The sequence below is a fragment of the Mus caroli genome, unplaced genomic scaffold (assembly GCF_978045245.1).
Source record: "Mus caroli unplaced genomic scaffold, Mus_caroli_1 scaffold_15, whole genome shotgun sequence".
In the NCBI taxonomy this organism is placed as follows: Eukaryota; Metazoa; Chordata; class Mammalia; order Rodentia; family Muridae; genus Mus; species Mus caroli.
The window spans coordinates 43,735,637-43,757,009 of NW_028227270.1; the positions used below are offsets into that span (position 1 = coordinate 43,735,637).

At 38.4% G+C, this 21,373-nt stretch overlaps 1 protein-coding gene across 7 annotated transcripts in view; it reads right to left on the bottom strand.

Annotated features, from left to right (window-relative positions):
• Arb2a (ARB2 cotranscriptional regulator A) overlaps positions 1-21,373 on the bottom strand; it is a 475,504-nt gene that overhangs the window by 439,610 nt on the left and 14,521 nt on the right. For 6 of the 7 annotated variants that reach the window (XM_085830928.1, XM_029468401.2, XM_085830931.1 and 3 more), the window contains exon 2: positions 11,678-11,801. The exons of the other annotated variant lie outside the window; for it this stretch is intronic. In XM_085830928.1, coding sequence (XP_085687054.1) covers positions 11,678-11,783 — 106 coding nt within the window. In that variant the 5' untranslated portion in view covers positions 11,784-11,801. The remainder of the gene's footprint in view (positions 1-11,677; positions 11,802-21,373) is intronic. 7 annotated transcript variants of the gene reach the window in all.

Sequence of the window (21,373 nt, forward strand, 5' to 3'; positions counted from 1 at the left end):
TAGAATTCAGAGTGCAATGTCAGGTACCACCTGTCGTCTTCAATAAGTTGCTTGTAATTGTTTGAACGAGAATGTCCCTCGTAGGTTTGCATGTTTAAATACTTGGTCCTCAACTGGAGAAACTGTTCGGGAAGGCTTAAAAGGTGTGGTCTTGCTGGAAGATGTATCATGGAAGTGGGCTTTAAGGTTTCAAAGGCGAACACCCTTCCCAGGTAGCTCTTACTGTCTTGTGATTGTAGATCCAGATGTAAGCTCTCAGTTACTTCTCTAGTGTCATGCCTGCTTGCTTTGTCATACCCCCTTCCATGATGGTTTTGGACTCCAACCCCTTGAAATCATGATCCCTCAATTTTTCTTCTATAAGCTGCATTAGTCAGGGTGTTTTGTCACACCAATAGAAAAGTAACAAAATGCCAAATGGTAAGCCTTAAAATCATACATACAAGTAACATATGAACCGCACACGGCACGCACACACACACACACACACGCAGACACACACAGTTGGTGAAAAGGAGGTCATAAATCTCTGGAGCAGCAGGGAGAAGTGTATGACAGGGGTTTGAGTGAGGAGTTGGAAGAGAATAACATAAATAAATTTTTCTCAAAAGCTTTAATGCTTTCAAAAAGAAAAATAACTAAGTCAGAATTCAGAACTAAGAAGTTGGCTATTACTGTAACAGATATGGCCATACTAGGTTTATTTTGGGACGCATATGGGAGACTTTGGGACTCTGAACTAAGAAAATGGCTGAACATTGTAAGTTAGGCTTAAAGGGCCATTCCAGAAGGAGCTTAGAAGGCAATAGTGCTAAGAACAATGGAAACTACAGAGATCCAGCTCAAAAGAGTTGTCAGAGGGGAACAACATTAGCAACTGGGCTTAGATACCCTGCTTGTGATATTTTGGTAAAGAATGTGGCTGCTTTTTGTCTTTGTCCTAAGAATCTACCAGAGGCCAAACTGAGAAGTTTTGGACTAATTTTCTTAGCAGATGTGATTTTACATTTGAATTAAAATGTTCCCATATGCTCATAGGGAGTGGCACTATGTAAAAGGACAGGACATATGGCCTTGCTGGAGTAGGTGCAGCCATACTGGAGAATGTGTGTCATTGGACATGGACTTTAAAGTTTCAAAAGTTCAAGCCAAGCAGAGCGGCTTTCTTCCTCAGACCTGTAGATCCAGATGTTGAACTCTCAGCTACCTCTCCAGCACCATGTCTGCCCGTGTGCCACTATGCTCCCTGCATGACTATAATGTAATAAACCTCTGAAACTGTAAGGCTGACTCAATTACGTTTTCCTTTATAAAACCTGCTGTGGTCATCGTGTCTCTTCATAGCAATAATAACCCTAAGATATAGCCTAATGTCGACTCTGCTATGTTTAAGGAGTACACCACTAGGATATATAATGTGGAGCCAAACCCTGTGCTGAAGGAGGTGTGGCCTTGTTAGAGAAGCTGTGTCACCTGGGGGTGGGCTTTAAGGTTTCAAAACCCAACACTCCCCCTAGTTAACCCTCTCTGACTAGAGCTCCCACACTTCAGCACCATGCCTGCCTGCTGCCATGAGCCTTGTGATGATGATCTTACACCCTAATTCTCAAAAACCATGAGTCCCAAATTAAATGTTTTCTTCTACAAGTTGTTTTGGTCATGGTGTCTTCATAGCAAGTAGAAATATAACTAGGACATTACCTACGCATCTGAAGAAACAAAACTAAATTTCAGTGAGAAACAGAATAATAATCCCAGAAAACATAAAAAATAAGTTAAAAGAAAATTCAGTAAAAATCTAAGGCTTGTCAAAACAAATAATATCATTATAAATATTATAAACCACTAAAGAGTATCAGGAATAAGAAAAACAAACAAACAAACAAACAAACAAACTACTACTTCCAGGGGACATATGTTATGAATGTCAATTAACTTACCAAAGTGGTAAAAATGAATAATTATTCTTATTAAACAATCCAATCTGACAAAGCTCACTCAAGATATGTCAAAACACTCCAAAAAACAAAACAACAACAACAAAAAAACAAAACAAAACAAAAAACCTCTTTTGCTGATGATTTTCACCTTACAGTTAACAAAGAACCAATCCAATTATTTCCACAAAGAACAGCGGGAAACACTCCCTAGTCCGTTGTATCATGTCAAAACCAGTTGCCAACTTTATGGAGAAAGTTATAAAACTCATCAATACAAATTAAGAAAACAGAATCTATAGTGTGTAAAAGGATGATAAGGCATGCCCAAGTGGTGCTTGTCACAGGAAAACAAGGTTGGCTTGACATCTAAAAATCATTGAGTATCATTCCTGAAACCTCAACTTCAAAATTTAAGTCAGCTCCAGAATGGTGCTTATCCACTTCAAACTGGTGACTAACTAGGGTATTTCTATTCATGATGATATCAACATGCAAGGCAGATCACATAAACAAAGGGCAAAATGGTACAGTAGTTAGGGCTCTGATGATAAAACAAAATACCTGAAATATCTTTAAAAAGAGAAAAAGGTTGTTTTTTTCAAATTTTCAATGTTCAGTTGACAATGTCGGCCCAATGCATCCGGGGCATGTTATCGAACATTATGATCATAAAGCAGAAAAAGTTGTCTCAAGTCTTTCAGTTTCCTTCTGAAAAGACATCACAATGACTAAGACTGTCCTCCAGGATCTTCCTCTTATTAATGTTTCCATATTCTGATTCTAATAATGTAAAGCTGGAAGCCAAGCCTTTGATGCATGGGCTTTGGGAAAAAAAAGACAGTCCAAACCCAAACTAGCACAATATGCTCGACTCAGATCCATAATGTGCAGGTTCCCATTAAGAACAGCTGACAGGATAATAGTCAGGGCCCTTCCCACACTCCGCACTCCCTGTTTTCCCTCAGTTCTTGTGTAGACTTGAGGCTCTAGGAACTCCCCTTCTTTCAAGACAGCATATCCCTTGGTGTCCTTCTAGTCCATGTCGTGTTTAGGTAGTTATGTGGCTGAGCACTCTGGATGCGTTCTCTCTGACATTTCTAGGAGACACATCTTACAGCAAACTTCCTGTGGCTCTTACAATCTCTTTGCCTCGACTTCTGCAATGATCCCTGAGTCTTGCATGCAAGAATGTGCAATAGATGTAGCACTGGTAGTGATCAGCCCTGGGATTTCATACACACAGGTAACATGACACAGACTGAACAGTTTGTATTTATGTATTTAGGGTTTGTGTGTGTAAAACAACAATTAAAAATTAGGCTATGAATTTGATAATTTGATGGTGCACAGGTGGTGTTCTTAGGAGCAGATAGAGGGAAGAAATGGAAGGAGAAGTGGCAGACAAAAATGTCTTGGTCTAACCCTTCATCAATAAGACTGGAAATAGCAGAGGATAAATTTACTGAGTTATAACCAAGGCTATTATAAACAATGATAATAAATTAACACTAAGTTCACCTATGCACAGAAGGCATCACAACAAAATGCAGGCATTTTGACAGGAGGAGTGGAGGAACAGTAGGATGAGTAAACCAGAAGTGACTAATAAAATCAAGAAGGATCAGTGACAGAGCACCCTTCCACAAAGCAAGGGAAAACGAGTTTGGCAAAGCAATAGTGGACAAACTACTATCCTATAAAACTGGCAAAAGGAAGAAAGACCAGGCTGTCCTCGAACTCAGAAATCCACCTGCCTCTGCCTCCCAAGTGCTGGGATTAAAGGTGTGTGCCACCACTGCCCGGCATGAGAAGTAATCTTTTAAGTGAGGTGGCAGTGGCACACGCCTTTGATTCCAGCACTTGGGAGGCAGAGACAGGCAGATTTCTGAATTCGAGGACAGCCTGGTCTACAAAGTGAGTTCCAGGACAGCCAGGGCTGCACAGAGAAACCTTGTCTCAAAAAAAAAAAAAAATTATACACACACACACACACACACACACACACACATATATATATATATATATATATATACACACACACACACACACACACATATATATATATATATATATATATATATATATATATACACACACACACATATACATGTTAAAGGATTTAAAAACCTTATTATTGTGTATATGTGTGTTTGCATGTATGTTTGTGCAGAGGCATTTGGATGCTTGAGAGAGGCAAAAGAGGATGTTGAATTCCTTGAAACTGCAATTAAAGCAGCTTTAAGTGAGACATTCACTACAAGGCTACCTTCATTGTCATCGCTATGCAAAGACAAGCTGTGTGATATGGATAAAGCCTTCTTTTAATGACAGAAATTGCTATCCTCACCATCTTCATTGTCATCGACATTATGGTAAATTGTTAAACTTTTTACACACATAACACATTTGTGTGTATGTGTATATGTCTGCATGTGTGTATTCACATGCATACATACATGGTGGGCATGACAAGCTACAATGAATGTGTGGAGGTGAGAGGACAGCATTCAGAATTTCTCTGCTTCTACCATAAGAGATGCAGGAGTTGAAGTCATGCTATGAACCTGGACAGAAAGCCAGCCACTTCTGCCCAGTGAACCATGTCTCTGATCTAAGTTAAAAGTATTCCTTCCAGAGTATTTTGCCACATCTGGAGATTTCTCTGCCACTTTTCATCCCAGGCATAGACTCTGTTGAATTTTTCTAAACATTTACACTGTTATCCAGAGTATCTTCCACAAACACCCACCTCCCACTAAAGTTCTAGGAATTTCTCAGAAGAATAAGCTGGAAGATGCAGGGGCTGGAAGCCTGAGGAGTACTATGAGGTGGCTTGCTTATCATCCTCGTGGACTCAACACCAGCTATGACTACCTGAACAAGACCTGTGAGAAACCAACCCAGCCAACTTCCTGAACAGACGGAGAAGATGACCCAGGTTCTGCCCCTCATTGGATGGATGATGACAGTTCTTTATTAGGGAGGAAGGATCACTCTTCTTTGAGGATCTGGTTACTCGGTCTCACACCTGTGTATGGAAGGGTAGCCATTTATTGGATTTAATGGGTTGTCATAAATAAAACAAAGATGAAGAGAGGAAGTTAGGAAGGAGAGATTTGGGGAAGAGTATATAGGAATTTGAAGTGAAAGTTGGAGTGTATATATTTTGTTGGATATACTATAGAATACTCAAGGAACTCCATATTCTCAAGTACCTTCCATTCATGAGAAATTAAACTATCTTCACATGTTCACCGTTGCCATGTAAGTTTCCTATCCCACACAAAACAAATCAGTGGCCATCGTCCACTGTTGGTATAGCATAGCCCAATAGTGAAGAAACTCGAAGATACATTTCCTTCTAGTTCTAAGGACATAAATGATTTGAGGCATCTAAGTTTGCTCTAAAATATAATTTAATTTCTAATTCAGTTGTGCCTTGACCACATGAGTCTTTGAGGAACTGTCTTGCCAGCCCAGTAGAAAAGATTATTATTATTATTATTATTATTATCATTATTATTTTTTATTATTATTTAGACTATGTTAATGGGAAATTACTATTGGTTTGCTTTTTTGAAAAAAAAATATCAAATTGTATAATTGTAAATGTATAATGTAACTAAAAAGGAAGTTCTTTGCCAGGGAGATGACACAGATCTATAATCCCAGCAGTCAATGGAAGGCAGAAGGATCAATGCCAAGTTCTAGGATATCCAGGCATACATATTGCATTCAAACTATACCTGGGCAACTTAACAAGACCTGTATCAAAGTAAAACAAAATAAAACAGTACCCACCATAACTGTAACTGTGCATGGTGGTACACACCTCCTATAATACTAATACTTGGAAAATAGAGGTTGGTATCATGGATAATCTTGAATTGTTTCTCAGCCTCTTATATAAGATCAAGCATAGTATCAAGGATTTCCTTGGCTATATGGCAAGTTTAAGGACAGCCTAACTGAGATTCTATATTTAAAAAAAAAAAAGTTCTTTAAAAATACCAACATGCACTTCCAATTGCCATCTGCATTCAGAAGCTAAGGCTGTTCCACAGCCCTCTGTAAAGGTTCTGCCAGGAGAGACCTGGTCTCACAGGAATGTTCTTACTCCCGGGATCAGAGATGAGATAGCCACTTTCTATCCAATAAATGTCTAGAACTGGACCAGCCAGGAGCGCACAGAGCACATGAACAGTGGAGCAGCTGGAACAGGATACTTCTGGTCACCATCTGCACCCAGGAGCTAAGGTTGTTCCACAGCACACAATACACAGGTACCGCCAGGAGACAGTTGGTTTCCCAGGAGTGCTGACACGGGCTTATAGGCCCATAGGACAGACAAGCTCCAGCCAGAGACAAAAGGACAAACTACCACCAGAGATAACCAGATGGAAAAAGGCAAGCACAAGAACCTTAACAACATAAACCAGGGCTACTTGGCATCATCAGAACCCAGGTCTCCCAACACAAGTCCTGGATACCCCAATACACCGGAAAAGATTTAGATTAAAAAAAATCACATCTCATGATGATGATAGAGGATTTTAAGAAGGACAGAAATAATTCCCTTAAAGAAATACAGGAGAATTGGTCGTGCAAACTTTATCTGCCTCAGTACAGGAGAACGCCAGGGCCAAGAAGTGGGAGTGGGTGGGTGGGGGAGTGGGTGTGGGAGGGTGTGGGGGACTTTTGGGATAGCATTGGAAATGTAAATGAAATAAATACCTAACTAAAAAAAAAAAAACAAGGAAAAAAAAGAACTATAGGAGAATACAGGGAAAGAGCTAGAAGCCCTTAAAGAGGAAACACAAAAATCCCTTAAAGAATTATAGGAAAACCACTCCTGGGTATATACCCAGAAGATGCTCCAATATATAATAAGGACACAAGCCCCACTAAGTTCATAGCAGCCTTATTTTTAATAGTCAGAAGCTGAAAAAAATCCAATGTTCCCCAGCAGAGGAATGGATACAGAAATTGTGGTACATTTACACAATGGAGTACTACTCAGCTATTAAAAACAATGAATTTATGAAATTCTTAGGCAAATGGATGGAACTATAAAATATCCTGAGTGAGGTAACACAATCACAAAAGAACACACATGATATGCCCTCACAGATACGTGGGTATTAGCCAAGAAGCACAGAATACCCAATATATAATTCACTGATCACATGAAGCTCAAGAAGTAGGAAGACCAAAGTGTGGATACTTAGGTATTTCTTGGAAGGAGAAACAAGATAACCATGGAAGGAGTTACAGAGACAAAGTGTGGAGCAGAGACTGAAGAAATGACCATCCAGAGACTGCCCCACCTGGGGATTCATTCCATATACAACCTCCAAACCCAGACACTATTGTGGATGCCAACAAGAGCTTCCTGACAGGAGCCTGATATAGCTGTCTCCTGAGAGACTCTTCCAGTGCCTGACAAATGTACAGGTGGATGCTCTCAGCCAACTCTTGGACTGAGCACAGGGTCCCCAGTGGAGGAGATAGAGAAAGGACCAAAGGAGCTGTAGGGGTTTGCAGCCCCCATATGAACCAACCAGTACGCCCAGAGGTCCCAGGGACTAAACCACCAACCAAAGAGTACACGGAGGGACCCATGGCTCCAGCTGCATATGCAGCAGAGGATGGCCTTGTCAGTCATCAGTGGGAGAAGAAGCCCTTATTCCTATGAAGGCCGAATGCCCCAGTGTAGGGGAATGCCAAGGCCAGGAAGCAGGAGTTGGTGGATTGGGGACCACGGCAACAGTGGAGGTGATAGGAGGCTTTTGGAGGTTAAACCAGGAAAGGGGATAATTTGAAATGTAAATAAAGAAAATATCTATTAAAAAAAACCCAATATGCTCAGATATGAACTAATTTTAAAATTCTAAAGATGATGACATTAAACCAGGCTTAAAACACAAAGATTACATAGAAAAAAAAGAGAAAAATCACACAGAAGTGGATGCTCACAGTCAGCTATTGGATGGATCACAGGGCCCCCAATGAAGGAGCTAGAGAAAGTACCCAAGAAGCTGGGGGGATCTGCAACCCTATAGGTGGAACAATATGAACTAACTAGTACCCCCATAGCTTGTGTCTCTAGCTGCATATGTATCAGAAGATGGTCTAGTCAGCCATCAGTGGAAAGAGAGGCCCATTGGTCATGCAAACTTTATATGCCCCAGTACAGGGGAACGACAGGGCCAAGAAGTGAGAGTGGGTGGGTAGGGGAGTGGGGGAGAGGGTATGGGGGACTTTTGGGATAGCATTGGAAATGTAAATGAAGAAAATGCCTAATTAAAAAAAAGACACTGAAAAAAATCACTGTCATCATCATCATCATCACACCACCAAAAGGGGTGGTCTTTTAGTCAGTAATAAAACTCTATGTTGTACAGAAAATACAGATTTTCTAATTACAGGGTCAGGGTGCAAAGAGAGAACACCAAAGCCATCCTTCACATCCTGTTGCTAAAACCTTACTCATTTCTTATTGAGAGAGCTGATGGCAGATGGCAAGCTTTCACTCAGCACTGCCCTGCTTTGCCTGGGAGAATAGTCTATGTGGATGGACTAATTGTATCAACATTTAGTGTTTACTATTTTTTAAAAAACTCAAGAGAAAGTGGGCCTGGGAAGATGGCACCCTTGTTAAAGTGCTTGTCACACCACTCTGAGGCCCTGAGTTCAGATTTCTATCATCCACATAAGAGCTGAGGACACAGGCACATATCAAAAATTGCAGCACCAGGGGACAGACACACACAGATCCATTCAGTTCATTTGACAGTTAAATCAAAAGGTTCCAAGTTCAGTCAAGGACATTGTCTCAAAACAATAAGATGTAGAATAATTGTAGAGAACACTCACTGACAACCTTGGTCTCCATATATGCGTACAAAAACATGAACGTACATATAAATCCACACTCCACATGGCTTAAAGTGACACTATAATGATTCTGATGTTATATGATGGCATGCTTGCCTGAGAGTGAACAAGCATAGTTGGAAATGAGCCTCTAGGACATTCTTGGCTCCCTTTCTCTTCCAAGTTCTCATTCTGATAACTCTAAAGATGGTTCCTAAGTGGTAGACTGCACAGCACGTCTCCAGTGGTTACAGCCTATTATTTATTTACTGCCCTACACTGGAATTCCATCAGAACAGGTAACATCTGTAGCCTCTATATCTTTTTTTTTTAAATAACATCACAATCTCTCCATTGCCTACATTATAAAGGTACTTTCTGACATTTATCTTCTTTATAACAACATGATGCACGAATATATCTTTTTGATGTCATTCTTTCTATTGAAACATATGGGTTTTTTACACTGAGCCATTTTTACAGTCAAAAACTTTCTCTTTTTGTAACCTTGTTCCAAACACAGGCAATGTGAAAGGTGAGCAGCCTGGGCTACTGCTCCCTGTGCCACTATCCATGGTGGGCACCTATATTATATGTGTTTTATGTATTAAATGTATTGAAAACTGTTCAGTAAACACCGGCAGTCACTCCTAAAACCGTACAAAATATACTGAAACCCAAAAGACCAAGAAACCCAAAAGAGAGGTGATTAATATCACCTGGCATTGTAAGTAGATCTTTAAACACTTGAATTCATCACAATAGGTACAGTTTGGTAGAAACAAAAATTTTGTGATAGTACAGTGTGGAACAATAGTTAATTTTATGGCATTATGATTTAAATTTTCATATATATATTTGAGATACACACTGGTACTGTGTGTGCCCTGTGCTTATGTGGCTAAGGTATGACAAATTTTAACACTTTATACGATATCTGGATATATTTTATGGAATTAAATTATAAAGTAGACTATTATCAAAATATATTCTATGCAATTATGATATACCTAACTTTATAAAAAGTGTGTGTTTCTAGCATGTGTGTGTAAGTGTGTATTACCTGAAAAAGTTTTCTAATGGTCTCAAATAACAAAATAAAGACCAAAAATATGACACATAAATAGGTCAGTGAGTTTCAAAACCATGTTGTCCAAACATCAAGTGTATTACCAATATAAAGCTGTCACTAATCTGTACAATCCTATATATAATAAGTGTTATTATTCCTATTATTAAGAGAAAGATAAGAGTAGTTGGGAAACTTACATTTGGCAAAATGAAACATCTGAACTTCAATCCAGACAGTTCTGTCTCTGTGGTCTACCTCTACTCCTTTAACATTGGGATACTACCTTTAAAATTCCCCTCAAATTAATCTGAGCTCATATAATGCCTGTAGGATTATAGCTTAGAGCCACAACTTGAGAAATCAAAATTTTCACATCACATTAAAATAGAAACAAAATCTATTTAGACAGAAACCCTGCACATCAATCTAGGTAACAGATGTATTCACGCTTCATGTTGTTATAAAGAAGATGAATGTCAGAAAGTGCCTTTACCTTTCTATTCTCTGTCACTAGTTCTGGTCTGTGTGACTCTAAAGGTTAGGCTTCCTCAGCTAAGTCCTTAGAACTATCTTTTCCATTGTCAGGTGATCTCAATTAGGACTACAACATTAAATATTATTTCTATACTTATGATTTTATGTCTACATATGCCTGCAGATTGTTATTGCTTAGTTCAATGCATCAGTGAATTACTTCCTCATGAGACCTTTACCAACCTAAATCAAGCCATCACCCTCTTTCTGGCTGTGAGAAGACTGAAATTCAAAGCCAACCATAGCCTTGGTCATGGTTTTCTGCAGGTGATCACTACTTCCACTATTTCTTTGAACATCACCTCTAAATGAAAGATCAGGTGATGTGAATTGAGCTAGAAAACTTGCTGTTTCACTCCATATAAGACTAACATTGTCTTAGCGAAAGATAGGCCTAGGTAGTGTACTTCCTATGACAAAATACCAGACAAAAACAACCTCTGTAAGATTTAATGCTTTGGCTCACAACTGTAGGAGACTTCAGCCCATCACAGTGGGGAAGGCACAGAGGTATGGAATGGCTCAGTCCACAGTCAGAGTGGGCGATTACATACTAGTAGATAACTTTGATAAAAGAACACACCAGAGCCAGAAGTGCCTTGCAGCTCTTTAAGACCCCTTCCACTAGACCACTGCTTCCTAAAGAATCCAAAGCCTTTATAACAGCAAGACAGACTGTGGTAGACATTTCAAATTTTAAGCATAACAGAAGAAGTACAAATTATTGATTCTGTTTTTTTAGTATCCAGTTAAATGCTAGTTTATGTCCTCTACAGATAAAATTATATTAAATAAAAGAACTGAAACACACAAAAGGTCTAGAACTCAGAATTCCCCAACATTATCTAAGGTAAATTACTTCTGAGGTATTAATTGGAGGGGCTTACAAAAAGTATCCCCAAGTTCCAGTTAACATAATAGCATAACACGATAAAAGCCAGATTATACAACACCCAACTCAACATAATACAGTAAAGATATGGATCTTGATTTAAAAGTCTTACAAGTGTTTGTTTTACCGTTAAGTGATGACCTTGAGCAGAAAGAACATTAAGAAGTCTTTCATCTGTAACTCTTGGGTCTATGATTCATTTCAGACACTGTAATGGTTGCTATAGGCAATATAAATACTTGCAAATAGCTTAGGCACTAACATCCTTATTTGACAACTGAAGTGAACAAAGAGTATCTAAATATTCCTAAACTCTCACTATGCACAGTGAAAGTTTCCTGAATAAGTAATGTAAGTGTGTACCTTTCAATGCTGTAGTCTGTTCTTTTTCATTTGAACCTCCCTGCTGGATTTGTGCCATGTTTATCCAAATTGTCAAGAAAATTAAAGAGCTCAAGGAAATAGACATCGATCTTCAGAAGACAGTCTAGAATGAATGAAAGCAATAAATTAAGCTCTACCCAAATCCTACGTATTCCCAAACCAAATTCACACATTATCTCTCCACGAATCCAGCCCTTCAGAGGATAATAACAGGAAAAAACCAATACAAGGACGGGAACCACGCCCTAGAAACAACAAGAAGGTAATCCCTCAACAAACCTAAAATAAGACAGCCACAAGAACAGAATGCCAACTTTAACAACAAAAATAGCAGGAAACAACAATTACTTTTCCCTAATATCTCTTAATATCAATGGACTCAACTCCCCGATAAAAAGACATAGACTAACAAACTGACTACACAAACAAGACCAAACATTTTGCTGCTTACAGGAAACTCATCTCAGAGAAAAAGATAGACACTACCTCAGAATGAAAGGCTGGAAAACAATTTTCCAAGCAAATGGTATGAAGAAAGAAGCTGGAGTAGCCATTCTAATATCTGATAAGATTGACTTCCAACCCAAAGTCATCAAAAAAGACGGGGGGGGGGGCAATACATACTCATCAAAGGTAAAATCCTCCAAGAGGAACTATCAATTCTGAATATCTATGCTCCAAATACAAAGGCAGCCACATTCATTGAAGAAACTTTAGTAAAGCTCAAAGCACACATTGCACCTCACACTATAATAGTGGGAGACTTCAACACACCACTTTCACCAATGGACAGATCATGGAAACAGAAACTAAACAGGGACACAGTGAAACTAACAGAAGTTATGAATCAAATGGATCTGGCAGATATCTACAGAACATTCTATCCTAAAACAAAAGGATACACCTTCTTCTCAGCACCTCATGGTACCTTCTCCAAAATTGACCATATAATTGGTCACAAAACAGGCCTCAACAGATACAAAAATATTGAAATTGTCCAATGCATCCTATCAGATCACCATGGACTAAGGCTGATCTTCAATAATAAAATAAATAATAGAAAGCCAACATTCACGTGGAAACTGAACAACATGCTTCTCAATGATACCTTGGTCAAGGAAGGAATAAAGAAAGAAATTAAGGACTTTTTAGAGTTCAATGAAGCCACAACATACCCAAACTTATGGGACGCAATGAAAGCATTTCTAAGAGGAAAACTCATACCTCTGAGTGCCTCCAAAAAGAAACTAGAGAGAGCACACATTAGCAGCTTGACAACACAACTAAAAGCTCTAGAACAAAAGGAAGCAAATTCACCCAAGACGAGTAGATGGGAGGAAATAATCGAACTCAGGGGCGAAATCAACCAAGTGGAAATAAGAAGAACTATTCAAAGAATCAACCAATCAAGGAGCTGGTTCTTTGAGAAAATCAACAAGATAGATAAACCCTTAGCCAGACTCACTAGAGGGCACAGGGAAAGCATTCTAATTAACAAAATCAGAAATGAAAAAGGAGACATAACAACAGATCCTGAAGACATCCAAAACACCATCAGATCCTTCTACAAAAGCTATACTCAACAAAACTGGAGAACCTGGATGAAATGGAGAAGTTTCTAGACAGATACCAGGTACCAAAGTTGAATCAAGATAAGGTTAATGATCTAAACAGCCCTATATCCCCCAAAGAAATAGAAGCAGTCATTAATAGTTTCCCAACCAAAAAAAGCCCAGGACAAGATAGGTTTAGTGCAGAGTTCTATCAGACCTTCAAAGAAGATCTAATCCCAGTTCTTCACAAACTATTCCACAAAATAGAAACAGAAGGTACTCTACCCAACTCATTCTATGAAGCCACAATTACTCTGATACCTAAACCACAAAAAAAACCAACAAAGATAGAAAACTTCAGACCAATATCCCTTATGAATATTGATGCAAAAATCCTCAATAAAGTTCTTGCTAACCGAATACAAGAACACATCAAAACAATCATCCATCCTGACCAAGTAGGTTTCATCCCAGGGATGCAGGGATGGTTCAATATATGGAAATCCATCAACGTAATCCAGTATATCAACAAACTCAAAGACAAAAACCACATGATCATCTCGTTAGATGCAGAAAAAGCATTAAGAAGATCCAACAACCACTCCTGATAAAAGTCTTGGAAAGATCAGGAATTCAAGGCCCATACCTAAACATGATAAAAGCAATCTACAGCAAACCAGTAGCCAACATCAAAATAAATGGTGAGAAGCTGGAAGCAATCCCTCTAAAATCAGGGACTAGACAAGGCTGTCCACTTTCTCCATACCTATTCAACATTGTACTTGAAGTCCTAGCCAGAGCAATTCGACAACAAAAGGAGATCAAAGGGATACAAATTGGAAAAGATGAAGTCAAAATATCACTTTTTGCAGATGATATGATAGTATATATAAGTGACCCTAAAAATTCCACCAGAGAACTCCTAAACCTGATAAACAGCTTCGGTGAAGTAGCTGGATATAAAATTAACTCAAACAAATCAATGGCCTTTCTCTACACAAAGAATAAACAGGCTGAGAAAGAAATTAGGGAAACAACACCCTTCTCAATAGTCACAAATAATATAAAATATCTTGGCGTGACTCTAACTAAGGAAGTGAAAGATCTGTATAATAAAAACTTCAAGTCTCTGAAGAAAGAAATTATAGAAGATCTCAGAAGATGGAAAGATCTCCCATGCTCATGGATTGGCAGGATCAACATTGTAAAAATGGCTATCTTGCCAAAAGCAATCTACAGATTCAATGCAATCCCCATCAAAATTCCAACTCAATTCTTCAACGAATTAGAAAGTGCAATCTGCAAATTCATCTGGAATAACAAAAAACCTAGGATAGCAAAAACTCTTCTCAAGGATAAAAGAACCTCTGGTGGAATCACCATGCCGGACCTAAAGCTTTACTACAGAGTAATTGTGATAAAAACTGCGTGGTACTGGTATAGTGACAGACAAGTAGACCAATGGAATAGAACTGAAGACCCAGAAATGAACCCACACACCTATGGTCACTTGATCTTCAACAAGGGAGCTAAAACCATCCAGTGGAAGAAAAACAGCATTTTCAACAAATGGTGCTGGCACAACCGGTTGTTATCATGTAGAAGAATGCGAATCTATCCATTCCTATCTCATTGTACTAAGGTCAAGTCTAAGTGGATCAAGGAACTTCACATAAAACCAGAGACATTGAAACTTATAGAGGAGAAAGTGGGGAAAAGCCTTGAAGATATGGGCACAGGGGAAAAATTCCTGAATAGAACAGCAATGGCTTGTGCTGTAAGATCGAGAATTGACAAGTGGGACCTCATGAAACTGCAAAGCTTCTGCAAGGCAAAACACACCATCAATAAGACAGATTGGGAAAGGATCTTTACCTATCCTAAATCAGATAAGGGACTAATATCCAATATATATAAAGAACTCAAGAAGGTGGACTCCAGAAAATCAAATAACCCTATTAAAAAATGGGGCTCAGAACTGAACAAAGAATTCTCACCTGAGGAATACCGAATGGCAGAGAAGCACCTCAAAAAATGTTCAACATCCTTAATCATCAGGGAAATGCAAATCAAAACAACCCTGAGATTCCACCTCACACCAGTCAGAATGGCTAAGATCAAAAATTCAGGTGACAGCAGATGCTGGCGAGGATGTGGAGAAAGAGGAACACTCCTCCATTGTTGGTGGGATGGCAAGCTTGTACAACCACTCTGGAAATCAGTCTGGCGGTTCCTCAGAAAACTGGACATAGTACTACCGGAGGATCCAGCAATACCTCTCCTGGGCATATATCCAGAAGATGTCCCAACCGGTAAGAAGGACACATGCTCCACTATGTTCATAGCAGCCCTATTTATAATAGCCAGAAGCTGGAAAGAACCCAGATGCCCCAAACAGAGGAATGGATACAGAAATTATGGTACATTTACACAATGGAGTACTACTCAGCTATTAAAAAGAATGAATTTATGAAATTCCTAGCCAAATGGATGGACCTGGAGGGCATCATCTTGAGTGAGGTAACACAATCACAAAGGAACTCACACAATATGTGTTCACTGATAAGTGCATATTAGCCGAAAACTTAGGATACCCAAGATATAAGATACAATTTGCTAAACGCATGAAACTCAAGAAGAATGAAGACCAAAGTGTGGACACTATGCCCCTTCTTAGAATTGGGAACAAAACACCCATGGAAGGAGTTACAGAGACAAAGTTCGTAGCTGTGATGAAAGGATGGACCATCTAGAGACTGCCATATCCAGGGATCCATCCCATAATCAGCTTCCAAACGCTGACACCATTGCATACACTAGCAAGATTTTGCTGAAAGGACCCAGATATAGCTCTCTCTTGTGAAACTATGCCAGGGCCAAACAAACACAGAAGTGGATGCTCACTGTCAGCTATTGGATGGATCACAGGGCTCCCAATGGAAAAGCTAGAGAAAGTACCCAAGGAGCTAAAGGGATCTGCAACCCTATAGTTGGAACAACATGATGAACTAACCAGTACCCCGGAGCTCTTGTCTCTAGCTGCATATGTATCGAAAGATGGCCTAGTCGGCCATCACTGGAAAGAGAGGCCCATTGGACTTGCAAACTTTATATGCCCCAATACAGGGGAATGCCAGGGCCAAAAGAATGGGAATGGGTGGGTAGGGAAATTGGGGGGGGTGCATGGGGGACTTTTGGGAGAGAATTGAAAATGTAATTGAGGAAAATACGTAATAAAAAAAAGAAAATCTAAAAAAATTATATATATAAATTTTAAAAAAAAACATATAGATGGGAAAACATAATCCATCCTTCTACCATATCAAAGAAACACACATCAGCATCAAGGATAGATATTAGCTCAGGATGAAGGGTTAAAAAAATGTATTCCAAACACATGGACCTAAGAAGCAGACTGGTATAGCCATTTTAATATCTAACAAAATAGACTTCAATCAAAAGACATAGGGAAGAAAATTACATACTCATCAAAGGAAATATCTACCAAGATGACATTTCAGTTCATAATATCTATGCCTCCCAAACACTAGGGTGCCCACATTTGTAAAACAAATATTAGTATACCTTAAATCACTTACTGATCCTCAAACATGGATAGTGAGTGATTTCAATATATCACTCTGACCAATGGACAAGTCATACAGACAAAAACTCAACAGGAAAAAACTGGAGGTAACAGATGATATTAAACAAATGGGCCTAACATATTTACAGAACATTTCACTCAAACACAAAAGAATATATCTTCTTCTCAACACCTCTTCTTCTTAGCAGAGAAAAAGATACTAAGAAATAACAGATACTAAAGAAATCCACAAAATCCTAAGGATATACTTTTAAAAACCTGTTACTGACCAAATTGGAAAATCTAGAAGAAACTTTTTATAAAGGTACCACTTACCAAAGTTAAATCAAGATTATATAAACACATTGAATAGACATAACATTTAGTGAAATAAAAGCAGTGATTAAAAGTCTCCAAACAAAAACAAGCCCAGGCCAGATGATTTTAGTGGTGAATTCTACCAGATGTTCAAAGAAGAATTAATGGCAATACTCCTCAAATTATTCCCCAAAATATTAATGGAAAGAAGACTGCCTGATTCTTTTTATGATGCCACATTTACCCTGGTATCTAAACCACAGGAAAACCCTACAAAGAAAGATTATTACAGGCCAATTTCCCTTATGAACATACATGCAAAAATACTCAATAAAAACACTTGCAAATAAAGTCTAAGAACACATCAAAAAGATCAGCCACCATGATCAAATTAATCAAGTAGGCTTTATCCCAGGGATGCACAGATGGATTAACATATGAAAATCAGTATATGTAGTCTACTACACAAACTGAAAGAAAAAAAAAAAAAGATCATCTCATTAGATGCAGAAAAGGACTCTGACAAAATCCAATACCGTTCATGAAAAACATCCTAAAATAAAGGCAATTTACAGCAAGCCTATAGCCAACATAAAATTAAATGGAAAAAAACTCAAAGTGACCCCACTAAAACAGGAACAAGACAAGGTTTTCTACTCTCTCCATACCTAGTCAATACAGTACTTGAAGTCTTAGCTAGAGCAATAAGACAACTGAATTAGATTTAGGGGATACAAACTGGAGAAGAAAAAAATTTTTTTAAAAGTATCATTATTTGCAGATAATATGATAGTTTGTATAAGTGACCTGAAACTAACATATGCAGGCCATCTTCTGCTAATATACAGCTAGAGAAATGAGCTCTGGGGGTACTGGTTAGTTCATATTGTTGTTCAACCTAAAGGGTTGCAGACTCCTTCAGCTCCTTGGGTACTTTCTCTAGCTCCTCTATTGAGGGCCCTGTGTTCCATCCAATAGATGACTGTGAGCATCCACTTCTATGTTTGCCAGGTATTGGCATAAGCTCACAAGAGACAGCTATATCAGGGTCATGTCAGCAAAATCTTGCTGGCATATGTAATAGTGTCTGCATTTGGTGGCTGATTATGGGATGGATCCCCGGGTGGGGCAGTCTCTGGATGACCCATCCTTTCGTCTCAGCTCCAATGGGTATTTTGTTCCCCATTCTAAGGAGGGATGAAGTATCCACACTTTGGTCTTCTTTCTTGTTGAGTTTCATGTGTTTTGCAAATTGTATTTATATCTTGGGTATTCTAAGTTTCTGGGCTAATATCCACTTATCAGTGAGTCGCACATATTTTTAATCTAAATAAAAAATTGTAGCAATAACAACAAAGGTGTATCTTATAATACTAGTCAAACAAAAGGACTTAAGGTAAGTCCTTCCAAATACATGTACTAAAATATAACCCCAAATGTGTGGACATCATTAAGTGACACACATGTACACAGCACTCTAGAATGGGAGTCATCCTTCAAAAGCAAGGCCCAAGAGTTAGGGAGATGGCTCAACAGGCAAGGCACTTGCCATGCACACAAAAGGACCAGAGGTGGGTTCCCAAGCACCCATGAAAATGCTAGTCAGGCTGGCAGCCTGCCTCTAATCCCGACAGTGTGCTGCCTCTGACTTCCACATGCTCATGTACCTGCACACAGATTTGGGCCCTCACACAATAAACATGAAAACACACAAGCACACACACCAGATGCATCTACAATGTAACTTCTAGAACTTTTAAGTTCATGGTTCTTAGCAAGAGCCCAGCATACAAATGATTTGTTTCTATAAATTGCTCACATGTAACTTCTATCTAAGGCAATTTCTCTTAATAGAATTCACCAGATATCTGATACTTAAAAGAGAAAATATAATTTCATGAAAAGAACTTTGGACTTTGGACCCCCAAAATATTAATATGACGCAAAGAAGCTACTCACCTACAAATGCCTAGTCTCTTACAGACAGACAGACACACACACACACACACACTCACTCACACAGGATATATTGTTACCTATGGATCACTCCTATATTCCAAAGCCCACCAGAATTATTCAGACGTAACACTCTTTCCTTAGCAGTTTAGACCGTCCTGCCTTGCCTTGCCAGAGGCTACCCAATAACAGATGTGGTTCTTAAAACTTTACTCCTGCATCTGCCTGGAGACCAAAACCTGGTATTTGTCTTGTAACCATGCATGGGGATCTATGCCTCTCATTTCTTGGAGGAATTTTGGGCAGCATTAAACTCCTCTTACAATGTATTGACTGAACTTTGCATATTACCAATTAGAAATACAGAAAAACAAGTGAAAAAGAATTATAATCAGAAAGTTGTACTTAAGGAACTAATTCCAACTGGCCTCATTCATACCAGGATTTGACTTATTTCATAAGGTGATGTAAGAATCATATGTGTATATAGGAAGGACATGGATGATCAGGGATATGGTATTCTTCAAAATGTTCCCCAGTGAGACCTAACTAACTCCAAAGAGTCATAACCTCCAACACCATATAAGAGCTGGCTTCGGTAACCAATATGGTATAGCTTTGATATATGTTACAAAGGATTGTGGTGTTTATTTGGGGCATTCCTCCTCCTCTTCTTCTCTCTCATCCTCCTCCCCGTCCTCCTCTTCTTCCTCTTCCTCCTCTTCTTCCTCCTTTCTCCCTCTCCCTCTCTCTCTCCCTCTCTCCCCCCAACTTCTTCCTGTCTTCTCTTTCTCAGTTGACTAGGTTTGGAACAGTCATGTTATGACCAGTCCTATCAAGAGCTCTACATTTTTAAAGGAGGTTTCCTGCCAAGAGCTTGGAGTAGATCCTACAGAGCCAAATTACAGACAAAAGTAGCCCCGGCTGACATCTTAATCTCAGAGCATCCCAGATAAAAGGTTCCTAAATCTCTGACACTGTGAAGCTGTTTGAGATGATAAAGGATTTTGCTTTAAGCTGCTAAATTTGGAGATAATTTATTACACAGCAATAGGCAACATATATTTAAATCCTTAATAAACTAGTGAATGCCGCTTAGGCTTCCAGATTCATTAGTTCTCGTCAGCACTGAATTGCCTAGTGATTTTCCAATTCAACAGTAATTTATATTCCATGTGAGAAAGGAGCTTCCTGTAGATTTGCTGAAACATGAGTGGTATCTTTAACATACTTTCAATTTCAAAACAAACAATAAAACATTGGTGTAAAATTTGGTATTTTTCAGTAATGAGTTAACCTGGTTGAAAATCGTTATTCCTTTTAGAATTTAGAAGAAACAGAATGAAAATGGGAGGAAGAAAACTTGGGTTTTTAATTAAAACACTTAAAAAACACAAACACATATGCTTGTTTTCATAAAAATAATTATACAAGTTTCTTGTTAAGAAAAATATTCAGAATAAGTAAACTTGTTTTAAACAGTTTATTTTCAACGATAACACTGAAATATCCAGTTTTTTTAGTTCTTGAAGTATTACTGATGCACATAAAATTTTAACTATTGCTATCATTCACAGTCTCAAAAGAATGAATTCCTAGATCTAAATAATACTCTGATCAAAACTACCAAGAAACACATCAGTACACACTGACTTAATAAATCAACCATCTATTTAAAAGACTATTCAATAGCCCTATGAGAGTAGTAAATAGGTTTTCAGCATGTTCTGATCCTGAAGTAAAAGGTCCATATTGTATGAACCGTATTAGTAGCTCTAATATTACTTAGCTCCTTAATATTACTTATCTTCTAAAATACTAAGCATAAATATAACTTAATACATCAGGTAAAAGGTAAATCTATATTTTAAGGCTATTCTAAAGCTAGACAGCTCAATGATGAATAGCATTTGCTTCTCTGCCTGAAAACCTGAGTTGGGTTTCCAGCACCTATGCCAGGTACTTAGAGCTGCCTGTCACTCAAGTTCCAGTGGAATCCAACATCCTCTTCTAGTTGGACTCTTCACATGCAGCATATCCTCACACAGACACTCACCCAATACAGAAGCAAAAATAAAATTAAAACTATAAAAAATAAAAGTAAAATATTCTCAACAGCATAGTTCTTTAAATGTGTGATATATCTTACTGTAATATAAACATGTTCAATTAAATTATTTTCAAATGTAGAAAGAAAATTTCTCTGGACTTTCTTAGTGCGCTGCACAGATATAGTATTGCTATATCTTCTTTCCTTTTCCG